The sequence below is a fragment of the Acanthochromis polyacanthus genome, chromosome 21, assembly GCF_021347895.1.
Source record: "Acanthochromis polyacanthus isolate Apoly-LR-REF ecotype Palm Island chromosome 21, KAUST_Apoly_ChrSc, whole genome shotgun sequence".
Classification (NCBI taxonomy): domain Eukaryota; kingdom Metazoa; phylum Chordata; class Actinopteri; family Pomacentridae; genus Acanthochromis; species Acanthochromis polyacanthus.
Genome location: NC_067133.1, coordinates 28,272,564 through 28,285,096, shown reverse-complemented (window position 1 = coordinate 28,285,096; position 12,533 = coordinate 28,272,564). Strand labels below are relative to the sequence as shown.

The 12,533-nt window shown below is 39.3% G+C and overlaps 2 protein-coding genes and 1 long non-coding RNA gene across 3 annotated transcripts in view; 2 read left to right on the top strand and 1 right to left on the bottom strand.

Moving 5' to 3' along the window:
* Positions 1 to 12,533, top strand: part of LOC127531526 (uncharacterized) — a 103,132-nt gene that overhangs the window by 83,373 nt on the left and 7,226 nt on the right. The gene's annotated exons all lie outside the window — the stretch shown is intronic.
* Positions 58 to 3,800, top strand: mrps7 (mitochondrial ribosomal protein S7). Its single transcript, XM_022201243.2, has 5 exons — positions 58 to 167; positions 1,497 to 1,688; positions 1,776 to 1,839; positions 1,923 to 2,090; positions 3,333 to 3,800. The coding sequence occupies exons 1-5, from the start codon at positions 124 to 126 to the stop codon at positions 3,552 to 3,554; spliced, it is 690 nt and encodes a 229-aa protein (XP_022056935.1). The 5' UTR covers positions 58 to 123; the 3' UTR covers positions 3,555 to 3,800.
* On the bottom strand, positions 3,790 to 12,509 carry LOC110956022 (MIF4G domain-containing protein B). The gene is made up of 6 exons (XM_022201244.2): positions 12,388 to 12,509; positions 11,564 to 11,676; positions 10,234 to 10,343; positions 9,828 to 9,983; positions 6,649 to 6,741; positions 3,790 to 5,471 (listed from the first exon to the last, which is right to left on the bottom strand). Exons 2-6 carry the CDS (start codon positions 11,655 to 11,657, stop codon positions 5,244 to 5,246), a joined length of 681 nt encoding a protein of 226 aa, XP_022056936.1. The 5' UTR covers positions 11,658 to 11,676; positions 12,388 to 12,509; the 3' UTR covers positions 3,790 to 5,243.

The window sequence follows — 12,533 nt, the reverse complement described above, 5'->3', positions numbered from 1 at the left end:
ATTGAGTTATTGGTGGCTCTAAAATCCGTCTAATGATTTTGAATCCAGATTTATTTTATTTTTCTCTCAGGCAGGTGCAGGACATCCTAACCCAGGGTCCTTACTGACACTCACATTTTCAAGATGGCGGCCTCCCTGTCAGGCTTATTAAAACCTTGGATACCGAGGTAAATGTGGACTTTATAAACACACATACATTAGCAGACGGTGTTAACTATATAATATTACCGGAATTATGTAATATTTTATTTCTGTGCATCACGAAAACATTAATTTAACCTTCGTCGCTGTAAAGTTAACTAGCTAGCTTCGGTGTTGGAGGTGACGAAGCTGCAGCAGGTATCATCTCTAGGAATGTTTTCATTACATTTTTGTCTCCATTGTCTTTTTTTTTTTTTTTTAAGTCAAACGATTCATAATTTGCACCCTAAATTGTTAGAACTAATATAAGAATAATAACCAAGTGTCAAAAACATAAATTTACAGTTGCATAAAACTGAGAAACAGGCAGCAAGTCTTCACAGTTGTAACTAAAACCAAAAAACGTTCAAAAACGTGTTTGCTTTTTAAAAAAAACAACAGATGTTATAGCAATTAATAATCTGTTTTATACATTTAACATATTATTAATTGCTGAAACATCTGTTGAATTCAAAAATGTTGGAAATATTATGTTAAAGATTCAGTTAACCATCAGAAAGATAAATCATATCAGTTATTGCTTCAAGTAACCATTACTTTACAGTTTTGTTCTCAGTTAATGAATTATTAACAATACTACTGATCTTCATTTATGTAACAATTTTAAAAACCAAAGTGCTTCAACAGAGCCAAATAAGGCAACATAACAAGATAAAACCAGACAGAAATGCAAAATGTCAGTAGTAGTCAACTCAAACTATTGTTATTCATAAAGCAAGTTTAAAACAAAGTGCTTTCCAGTACAGAAAGAAGATGAGTAATAAACACTTAACAAGTTTGAATACTACAGCTCAGATTCTATTGTATTATTTATTATTAATACTGAATAAGTTCAACATTATGGTTAAGAATGTACAAGGTTGTATAATTTACTGGATTAAATTAAAGTTTGTGATTTGGTTCCTACAATATTATTCATAATGTAAATTTATGGTTCTGTCTGAAGACAGCTTACAACCCGAGAAACTGAATATTTCCATTAAAACAAACAAAACCTGCAACATTTACAAATAACTAAAGCTCTCTAACTGATGATCACTGCTGATTTATTTATATTTTTGCTCGTTAATCAGTTAATTGTTACAACTCTGAGTTTAAAAGTGATCTTCTCAAACAATCAATCAGTCAAACTTCATCTGGATATCACCTTTCATACAGCTTAGTGCGGTGCTTCACCAGATAGGGCAGAGTAAGTTTTAAGATTAAAAATAAGAAATAAAGGTTAAAAACACTAAACATTAAAATAGAACAACTACATGCTAGCTTTGTGACTCTCTGCTCTCCTTTGTTTGCAGAGTGTTCCTGGTGAGATGGAGCCGATACAACCCGTACTACCTGGAGCCAGAGGTCAGGAAGGAGGTCTACAGCCAGCCAGATTCAGAGCTGAGTGTTGAGGAGAAAGAGCAGCGAGACCTCAAAATGATCCGACCCATAAAGGCAGCGACCAGCGGAGTCACCAGCTCTGTCTTCAGCGACCCAGTCCTCAGGTAGAACCAACGCCCCAGCATGCATGTAGGAGCTGTTCAGTCAGAGCTGTTCATGTGAGGTGATCATTTTTTGTCTGTGCTTTTCAGTAAATTCATCAACATGATGATGGAACATGGAAACAAGGTTTTAGCCAGAGAGATCATGACAGAGGTAAAAACGAAAAACAAATCAGATCTAAAAAAGAAAAAAAAGACACTGTTCTGTGCTAATCTGCATCGGGTCTCTTTTCTTAGACCCTGGAGAACATAAAGAGGAAGCAGGTGGAGAAGTACCACAAAGCTCCAGAGGGGCAGAAAGAAGAGGTTGAGTGTAACCCCTACACCATCTTTCATCAGGCTCTGAAGAACTGTCAGCCTGTTGTCGGTCTGGCCAGCATCCGTAAAGGTGGAAGGAATTACCAGGTCAGTGAGGAGGCAAAGCAGCGCTGTTCTCACAGAGTACAGGAAAGACAGACAGTTCTACTTTATGTGAAACTGCTCTTTAACGGCTCTAATGATTACTCTGCCAAGGAACACAGCAGAGTTATGTGACGATCAGCGTACATCTGTCTGTCTGTCTGTCTGTCTGTTAGCAGCATTACTCAAAAACAGATCAACAGATTTGGATGAAATTTTCAGGGAAGGTCAGAAATGACACGAGGACCAAGTGATTAGATTTTGGCAGTGATGCAGCTTATAGTCTGGATCCATGGATTTATTTAAGATTTCTGTGTCATTGCGAGATAGCGGCACAGCGTCACTGTAACCATGTACTTGACTATAGTCACTTTGGACGAAGAGTCATTTTGCTGAGTTTTTAAAATCATTTACGACACATCTCTTGTCATTTTGGGCAAGTTTAAAATAATGTCAGCTCAATTCTGAACAATTTTTGGAATCAATTTTGGACATCTTTGAGTCATTTTGGAAAATTCTAAAGTAATTTCACAATTTTTACATCTTTTAGGACATTTTTCAAGTTATTTTGGACATTTTAGCCATATTGAGCATTTTTGAGTGATTTTGGACACATTGTGAGTTATTTTGAACAATCTTCAGTCACGCTGGACAAGTTTGAATTCATTTGGGACACCTTTTTAGAATTTAGGACATGTTTCAAGTTATTTTGGATATTCTTTAGTCATTTTAGACATGTTATTGAGTTCAGGTGAACACTACATCAGCTGCCGGATGATGATCACATGATTGTGATCCGACTACAAATCCACTGCTGTGGACTTATCAGGACTTATCCATCAGAAATGATCCAAGGAACAACTGATTAAATTGGGGGGTGTTTCTGAGTCCCATCAATTCCCGCCACCCGCTACATATTTAGGTCATGTGATTCTGTATCTGTACATAACGTACACATGCAGAACACACACCTGTGCTCAGCGCAAGGTCATTTTGTTTGTGGGCACATCTGTATTAAATGGACACATTCTATGTTGCTGTGATTTCTGAAATTAGTTTTCCAGATTTCAGCTGTTGGAAATGATACAGCGACTGAGCAGGACTGAGTACTGTGCTGTCTGAGTGCTTCTCTAGTTTTATAATGGGATGCATTTGTTGTCTTTGAGGTTTGGTTTTCAGAAACATTTGCTGATCTCGTGCCTACTCAGCACAAACATGACTGATTGTATTCTGTTTTGTCTCGTGCAGGTGCCCATCCCGCTTTCAGACAAGCGGCGCCGCTTCCTAGCTATGAAGTGGTTGATCACGGAGTGCAGGGACAACAAACACAGACGCACACACATGTACGAAAAACTCTCCCAGGAAGTGATGCTTGCTTTCGTCCAGGAGGGCAACATCATCAGGAAGAAGAACGAGCTGCACAAGATGGCTGAGTCCAACAGAGCGTACGCCCACTACCGCTGGTGGTAGGAGGAACCCTCTCAGGACTAGACAGACAGAGCTGCTCAAAGTGCGACTGTAAATAGTGAACAACATAAAAACCTTTGGGTGTAAGGACAATGTGTAAGAAGTGCTGTGGGAGAGCTCAAACATGCATGCAGGAGAACAGCTTATGGTGACTTTTTGTACTGAGAACATTGCGTCATGTATCATAAATGACCGTGCTTATAAATTGTATTTATAATGAATACACAATAAACTGAAGTAAGAAAACAACTCCAAAGATTTATTAGAACAAATAACTTTGCATTTAATATACAACCCAACCATAAAAAAAAATGGAACCGAGTGAAGGAAAAGTGCTGCACACAGATCCGTTATATTGCAGTCAGATCTGTCGGCTGTCATCAAGGAACTGGAAATTCTACAACATTCAAACCTGCTTCTTCCTAATTGCACTACATCCTTATTTAACATTTTACAATCTGTTTATTACACAAACCTGTTTTTCCTCAATGTGTTTAATTTGGCCTGAAAGTGGTGACAAACACCGAAGCTGCATCTATAAATCTTCCAACACCGAAGCAGAAAAAGGGGATTTGGGGAACTTTTAATTCAACTTAACTGCATGTTCAACATTAAGAATATCTTCACTTGTTGGACTACCTTTAATTATGCATTTAGCTTGACTCATTTACATTCTGCAGGTAAAAGTTGTTAAGGTTATGACATTAAAAAGAGCTTCTGTTCAGTGGCACAGCTTTGGTTGAAGACCTTGAAGCCGTCACTGAGTGGGTTCAGCTACATCGTGTTGCTCGCGCTGATGGAACCTGGATTTATGTGAAAAACACTTTTCTACCAGCTTCATACTCAGAACTGACCTGCAAATATATAAACGGGGGAAAATGTGTTCTCTAGCACCTCGAGTACAAATGAACAGTTCAGACTCTGAGTCGTCTGATTTGTTGGCACAACTTCTTAAAACATAAATTGTGAATCCAGAAATGTATGAAAGATCTGACTGATGCATCTGTAGAAAAACGGTTCAAATGTTAAGCGTAACCAGTCTTTTGGTCTTTTATTTCTAAGTTGTAACAAAATTTCTAAAAAAGGAAGAAAATAGAAAGGAAAATCCCTGATTTAAGACAGTACTTCTTAGGACTAAACAGGAACTGGAAAAAGTAGGCAGAACTGCAATGCAAACCTTCAGTCAAATTTGAATTCTGTGCTAAACTATCTAAATTATTAAAATACTTTCCCATTAATCTAAATGTAACAATAACAAAAAATAAAGCAAAGACCAAATCAGCCTGCATTTGGCTGGAATGTCTCCACCAACGCCTTTGGATCTGGTAAACTTAAGTTGAAATGTTCTCTGAAAACAGGAATGCTAGAAAGATTAGAAACAAAATAAACACCTTCAGCTGCTCCAGCTGGCTTCAAACGTGAAACAAAGTGTACCTGAATGTGGCTAAACCTCGTTGAGTGAACTCGTGACCTATTGCACATTCCACATCCAGGACACCATGTCTCAGTAATATTATCAAACGCAGGAACAATCCAGCAAAATCAAACCCTTTTTACACGTGATGACCTGTCATCTTCTCCACTGATTACCTGGAAGATGCCGCTGCCTGTCTGCTGGTTTTATAATCAGGTGTGACTCATGTTGTGTCCAAGGTGCTTGAAGGTTGTGATGATCAGCTCCTGGCCGCCGTCCTAGTCGCTGATTTCGCTGTAGTAGTACTTGTGGGCAGTGCTGCTGAGCATCCAGCCTCCGGCCCTGAACTCCAGGATCTCCAGCAGCAGCAGACGGGCCATGGAGGAGAGGCCCTCCTGGAGCAGGAAGCCGTCCCGCAGCAGGAAGAACAGTTCATCCATGCGCTGGCTGTTCACCTTCTCCAGCTGCTCTCCGATGCGATGCAGCTGCAGCACCAGGCAGTCGACCTGCAGAGGGAGGTGGAGGAGAGACGACGCTTCATTCAAAGCTTTCTATATCAAAATGAGACAATGATTGAAACTGAAACAAAAATATCCTTTTAGTATCACGTGCAGCTCTGAAACCAAGTAGATACATGACTGAGTTCATAGAGGGCCTTCATGTGAGCAGCTGAGTGGATTTCCTCACATCTCAGGATTCACACCACGACAAACCAAATCGTTTCGGCTTCTTTTGCTTTTAATGCAATAAATTGTAGTGTACGCTTTGCTGCCTTGTACTGAAAAACAGATATTCCATCTTTTTACCCTCTAACAGGTTCTGATGAAAGATAAAACAAGAAAAACACTCAGAGCGCAGTACTCCACCAATGATGCTCAGTCGTATCATTGCCGATGAATGAAATCTTGAAAAATCCGTGGCAGAAATTAATGTGTCCATTTAATACAGATGAACCCACAAACACAGTGACTGCTGAGCACAGATGTGTGTTCTGCATGTGTACGCTATGTACGGATACCGAATCACGTGACCTAAATATGTAGCGGGAATTGATGGGACTCAGAAACACGCCCACAGTTTAATCAGTTGTTCCTTGAATCATTTCCAACAGATAAGTCCTGATAAGTCCTCAGTGGTGGATTTGTAGTAGGATCACAATCAGCTGATGTAGTGTTCACTTGAACTCAAAAATACTCAAAAACATGTCTAAAATGACTAAAGAATGTCCAGAATAACTTGAAACGTGTCCCACATGATTTGAAACTTTTATCTACAGCTGGGAGTCACCGATTGAAATTACGCTGCGAAAACATGATGGTGATGAAGATTCTTGATTCTTGATATCCAGTGTCCTTGGTATTTATGAGGAGTCAGAATAGTACAAGGTGGGATCAGAAAGTTCTGCTGTCACACTTCAAACACTCTGAATATGTAAGAGAGACAGACCCGCAGTGATGAACACTGAATGAGAACATTCTGATCATACCTGCTACAGTACGGACCTCAGACATATAATACATAGATAAATAGAACTAATGTCCTCACATGAATAACAGACCGATGTCAGTGATACAACAAGAGCAACTCTGATAAAGAACACAGCACACGTGAAGAACAGAGCCACAGTCATTTTAGCCAGACACATGAACATGAGAATTAAAACAACCAGATGGTCTTCCTCACCTCCTCCTCGTTCTTCAGAGCGTCCGGTTGGGCCAGCCTCATCAGACAGTCGTACACAGGATGGACCAGAGCCACCATCGGCATGTTGTTCACCTGAGGACACAGAGCAGAGGATGCCTGTTATCAGAGGGAAAACCTGCGACGTTCTCATCACATCTCAAAGATCAGACAGGGGGCAGTCCATCCCTGCTGTCACACAGCTGTTGTAAAGGCAGAGCACAGTTTGTGGCAGGATGCTACAGATGTATATTTTACCAATACAGTCTGCAGCAGGGGTTACCTTCCAGACCCCCTTACAACAGACAAAAATACACCAAGTAGTGACTGTATTTATTTTATTATTTACACATATTTTAAGGATATATAAACCCTCCCCACACACCACACAACACTGCAGAGCAACACAGGGCACAGCGATCAGACGTCTGTGTTACATGGAGGCCAGAAGATGAATGCTGCTGCACAGGGGAGACAGAGGAGGCTGATGCTACGGTCGCTGAGCCAATCAGAGCCCAGCACTGTACACTAGGAGTTCTATTTTGATTAAATCAAGGTTTCTGCCAGTCAAATTCAATGCTTTTTAATGCTATACTGTAAACATATTAATGCCACGACCGTGAACTCAACAAATTACATGGGTTTGTTTTTTGTTAAAGACGATTTAAATACGAAAACTGTCCTTACATTCCACTGTTTCTGAATCCAGAAACCACCCCTGACCACCCACAGGCTGCACTCATTCTCTGAATTCCACGTTTTCAAGCCATTTCTGCTGAACTTTCATTTCCTCATTTCCCAGCTCTCCTCCTCCTGGTCCAGTCTGTCGGCCACTTTAAAAACGAGCACTTTTTGGCAGTTACACCCGACCAGCTGGAACTATTATGGCAGTGCTTCGACATGTTTACGCAGAGGCACATGTCTGACAAATCGCACTCTATAATTCTATATTATTATGATCAAATATTTTTCTTGAAAACTGCAGAAAGAATTTTAATGGCACTGAGAATCAAATGTAATGACTTTTAATGCCATTTAAGGCCTTCATTTTCGCAAAATCCACTGAATGACTATTAATTCTTTTTAATGCCCTGCAGAAACCCTGTAAATATTCTTTTAATATGGCTTAATCATTATTTTTTCATACTGTTTTAATTTTTGAGGCTAGAAAATGCTTATCTTACCGCAAAAATAATCAAAATAATGTAGCGATCACAAAGCTGGTCGCTCTGACTGAACCGTGGTGCTGCAGTGCATCATGGGAGTTCAGGGTGTTGGGGGTTTAAATGTCATTAATGTGCTTTATGCTAGTGTTCCAGTGTTATTAGTGTTGGTGTTTTAGTCAGCCTAGTTAGTTTGATTCAGTGTTCTGTTGTCAGGACCCTGTGAAGCGTCTTTCATCACTTCCTGTCACATTTTCTACGCCGTCCTTCTCTGTGAGTCAAAAAAAGCATCTGCCAGTTGCATAGTGTGTAAAAGGCAGATATTATTTCTCCAGCGTCATTCTTCAACGCAGCTCAACACAATAATAAATACAGAAAATTACAGACATAACGGAAATTTCTTCATTTTAGCAAAAAATCTGCGACACAGTGAGTGACCGCGAAAAATGAACCGTGATATGGTGAGGGACCACCGTAATTAAGTGACTGATACAAAACATAAGCGTGTGTTCTGTGTTGATTTTACAGTTTTAATAGTAGATAAATTATATGAGGTGCACATTTGTCACAGAGATACTCGAACACAGTGCTTCTCTGTCCCAGCTTCTCTCAAACGTAGCTGCGGTGTTAAACAATAAGCAGGAAGTACAGCTGATCTATAATACTGTGGGTGTGTATTATTCAGGAATATGGTGTCAGATTGAATTTTAAAAGGCTCAGATGGATCGAGGGCAAAAAACTTGATCAGGACATCACTGGTTAAAAACAGCTTTGATCAAGATAACTGTGTGACTCCGGTTTCCCTTTCAAACGCGTGAAGAACGGCTGTAACCAAAAACGAGCTGCGCTGTGAAATCCAAGTCGGGCTTTTGTTGGTGTGAAAGTGTACCGGGTCACCACCTCCCAGCTCATTGTCCAAAACCAGGCCGTCAGAGGGTCCAATCCGGCCCGTAGGACGACTTTGTACAAGTGTAAAAAATTACAGCAAACTGCAGATTGTAAATTTGGAAAACTGTAAATTTAAAATAATTTATAGACCATCACAAGTTGTTTTGATCTTAAAGTAAATTACTAGATTGCTCATTGTTGTTTTGTGTCTCATTTTTGTAATATTTTGTCTCGTTTTTGTTGTTTTTTTTTGTCTGACTTTTGCCATTTGTCTCATGATTTTGTCTCACTTGTGTTTTTTCCCCTTATTTTTGTCATTTTGTGTTTGCTTTATTCGATGTTTTCTGTATCATTTTTGTCGTTTTGTATGTTTTTTGTTTGTGTTGTTAGTCCATTTATTTGTCGCTTCATTTCTTTTTTGTCATTTTTTGTGTCGTTTGTTTCCATGTTTTTGTTGTTTCGTAACTTTTCTGTCTCATTTTTTCTCTCTTTTTGTTTTGTTTTTCTCATTTTTTGTCATTTTCTGTCTCCTTTTTGTAATAGTTGTCTTAATTTTGCTGTTTTTTGTCTTTTTTTGATTTTTGTCGCTTTGATTATAAAGTAAAATTCTATATCATTCAGCTCCAGATACCTGTGACTGAATGTTTTGTGTTGTTTTGTAGATAAACTGTGATCTGGAGGTCATAATGCATAAATGATAAACTGAGGCTGAATGTTGTTGAAACTGAACTTGTTTTTCTTACAAAATTTCATTTTCATTTTGTTGTTCATAATGTTTCATAAAAAGATAATTCCTTAAATGTTAACATTTTCAGAATGTACTTTTTTGCACTAAAGCAAAGGAAACATTAGGAGCTGTGGTTACTTTTAGGTTATTATTCTGTGATTTTACTGGTCCAGATCACTGGAGATGAAATGGGGCTGAAAGTGGCTCCTGAACTAGTTAGCTTAGACATTCAAAATAATGCATTTCAGCAGCAACAATAGAGAGATTTCTATAATGTTGGTGTTGGTGAGACATTTTGGGACATTTACCTTTAGCTACACAGAATGAAAATGGAATGGAGGCGACATAAAAGAAGATTAAAACAGCCTCATGAGAAGACACAGTGAATAAAAACTGTCTCGTACTTTGAGGTAGTCGAAGATGTTGCAGATGAACGTGACGTAGCACACCCACTCCTGCAGCGAGCGTCCCCTCGTCTCCTCGCGGTCCTTAAACTCCTGCTGGAGTCGGTTCAACAGATTCCTCCTGAACACGTTTCCGTTGCTCTGCTTGGCCTCAGCCTAAAAGAGGTGACCATAAAAAAGAAGAAAGGGTCAGGAAATACGGAGGTGTAGGTAAGCTGATTTACGAGTCTCCTGTTGCTAGAATGCAAACGAGCGGTTAGGCATTAATAAGGCGAGAGGATTAACAATTACAGACTCAATCAGATGTTTAAGTCGTCCTCCAGTGTCAGGTTTCTTAAATCCCTCATCCTTAATGACTCAGTGCATTAGTCAGCGCACTTCCCTAAACAGAAAGTCCGATACTGACCTGGACAATTGTGTAGCAAATACGTCCAGCTTCTTTGCTGAACACCTGATCCTTCAAGGACTGATCCACGATGATATCAGACACCTTCTCCAGGTTCACTGAACTGGGATCTGAAAGAGAAAAGAAAGCTTTACTATTCAAAAGTTTGGGGTCACTTATAAATGTTCTTATTTGTGAAAGAAAAGCATCTTTTTTCCAATGAAGACAACATTAAATGAACGATAATCCAGTGTAGGGCTGGGCGATATGACGATAGACATCGTCTGGACGATAGAAAATTGTTTTATGTGAAGATCCTATAGTTTATATCGCAGTGTCACAAAACGCGCTTTACGGCAGTATTTTACATCACCGACGTGCCTTACGGCAAGCCCAGGCACGTAGCTAATACATAAACAGCTATGGAGGAAGACGGTGGACTCGACTCAGAAGAACAATCTAAACAACAAGACGGTGAACAACCAGATCAAACCGACGAGCTTGTACCTAAAAGATATATCGTGATGCATATTGTATCGGGATATAAAATAAGCTATATCGGGGTATAAAATTTTGGTCATATCGCCCAGCCCTAATCCAGTGTAGACATTGTTAATGTGCTAAATGACTATTCTATCTGGAAACGGCTGATTTTTAATAGAATATCTCCATAGGGGTACAGAGGAACATTTCCAGCAACCATCACTCCTGTGTTCTAATGCTACATTGTGTTAGCTAATGGTGTTGAAAGGTTCACTGATGATTAGAAAACCCTTGTGCAGTTATGTTAGCACATGAATAAAAGTGTGAGTTTTCATGGACAACAGGAAAATGTGTGGGTGGCCCCAAACTTTTGAACAGTTGTGTAAATAGAAATCTTTACAAAAAACATGTGCAAAAAAAGAGAGCAGCATATAACAATAGAAAAGAACAGAGCATTGCAAAATTTGCTGCCATAATGCCAATTTCCCCACCTTGAGATGAATCAAAGCTTATGGTATTGTATTTCCTCATTTAAATAAACAAAAACAAATATGAATATTCACAGATTTGACAGCAACTTAACTTGATGCACCGGAATTCAATTAATATCCAGAAGAAAAACAATAAATTCCACTGTTTTGTGAAGTTAAAGTTCTTTTAAATAAATGTCTGTAAAATGAGATAATTGCCACGTTACAACATGGCAATAAGCCAACGATTCACTGCAGGAATCACATAAAGGCCCTTGTATTTACTTTATTCATTGAAAACTTTTGAACGGTGGTGTAAATGGTATTTTTCACATGCAATCCAATGCAGGGAGATATGAAATGGTCTGTAGTGGATTAAAACAGAGTAAAATGCTCACCTTTCAGAGCTGTTTTCAGTAACATCTGTGTGTCCTGGTCGAATGACTGAATCCTGTAGTCATCGGTGGAGTTTTCCATCATAAATGGTAGCATGCAAGTTACACCTGAGACGCTGTGAGGATCAGAAAGTCATGGTTTAAAGTTTGCTGCTGCTGCTTGGCTGAACGTAACAGGTGCTGTCATACAAAGTAAAAGCAGATTAAGGTTGTGCTTTCAGGCCTTGGCACCCAAATGCATCACAGAGAGCTCAGGACAGTTCGTGTGACAACAATAACCACAAAATCCTGTACAGTCATCAAATTGGCTGCTCCACAGAGCTCATTCACTGAGGGATAGTGGGGATTACATGGGCAAAATCAGGTCGACTGAAAGGTCATCCGTTACTCAAAAGATTCAACCACAACATGAGGACAAAGTCAGATTTACACTGATGGGATACTCAACAATGTTAGCTAAACATCCGTTACAAGTAACGTGCAGTCCAACAACGTGTACATTTATATCTAGCCTTCGGTAACCTCAGCTATAAGGGAACGGAAATGTGTTTATAGTTGGTTTAACAACAGAAAATGAATCTGTCACACATTTTTTGCCGCCTTAATGTCCAAACAAAAGCCATTATGCTGAGCTAACTAACATATACTTTGCTAGCTTGTATGTATGTATGTAACGTTACGCTAGCTAAGTTTAATAATCAACCTACATTTACGTTTCAAACGCCCGCCAAAAGAAACAAACGGGTAAACATTAACTATATGAAGACAGTAGAACATGAGCATTAAGCAAATTAGTCATCATTTGAGAAATAATGAGAGAAATGTACCTATTTAACGCCAATTCTTCGCATCTACGCTTCTCATACCACTTCAGCAGAGGTAAGCTCGACACTGCCTCACAAAGATGACGTATGAAGGACAATATAATCACCGCCTCGCTTCACTTCGTCACAAAACAACAACACGACGACCA

Coding starts and splice junctions, on each gene's coding strand:
- mrps7 (XM_022201243.2), top strand. CDS start 124: ATGGCGGCCTCCCTGTCAGGCTTATTAAAACCTTGGATACCGAG. Junction 1,840..1,922: donor CCAGAGAGATCATGACAGAG/GTAAAAACGAAA, acceptor CTCTTTTCTTAG/ACCCTGGAGAACATAAAGAG. Junction 2,091..3,332: donor AAGGTGGAAGGAATTACCAG/GTCAGTGAGGAG, acceptor TGTCTCGTGCAG/GTGCCCATCCCGCTTTCAGA.
- LOC110956022 (XM_022201244.2), bottom strand. CDS start 11,657: ATGCTACCATTTATGATGGAAAACTCCACCGATGACTACAGGATTCAG. Junction 9,984..10,233: donor TTTGCTACACAATTGTCCAG/GTCAGTATCGGA, acceptor CACCTCTTTTAG/GCTGAGGCCAAGCAGAGCAA. Junction 5,472..6,648: donor CTCTGAAGAACGAGGAGGAG/GTGAGGAAGACC, acceptor CTCCCTCTGCAG/GTCGACTGCCTGGTGCTGCA.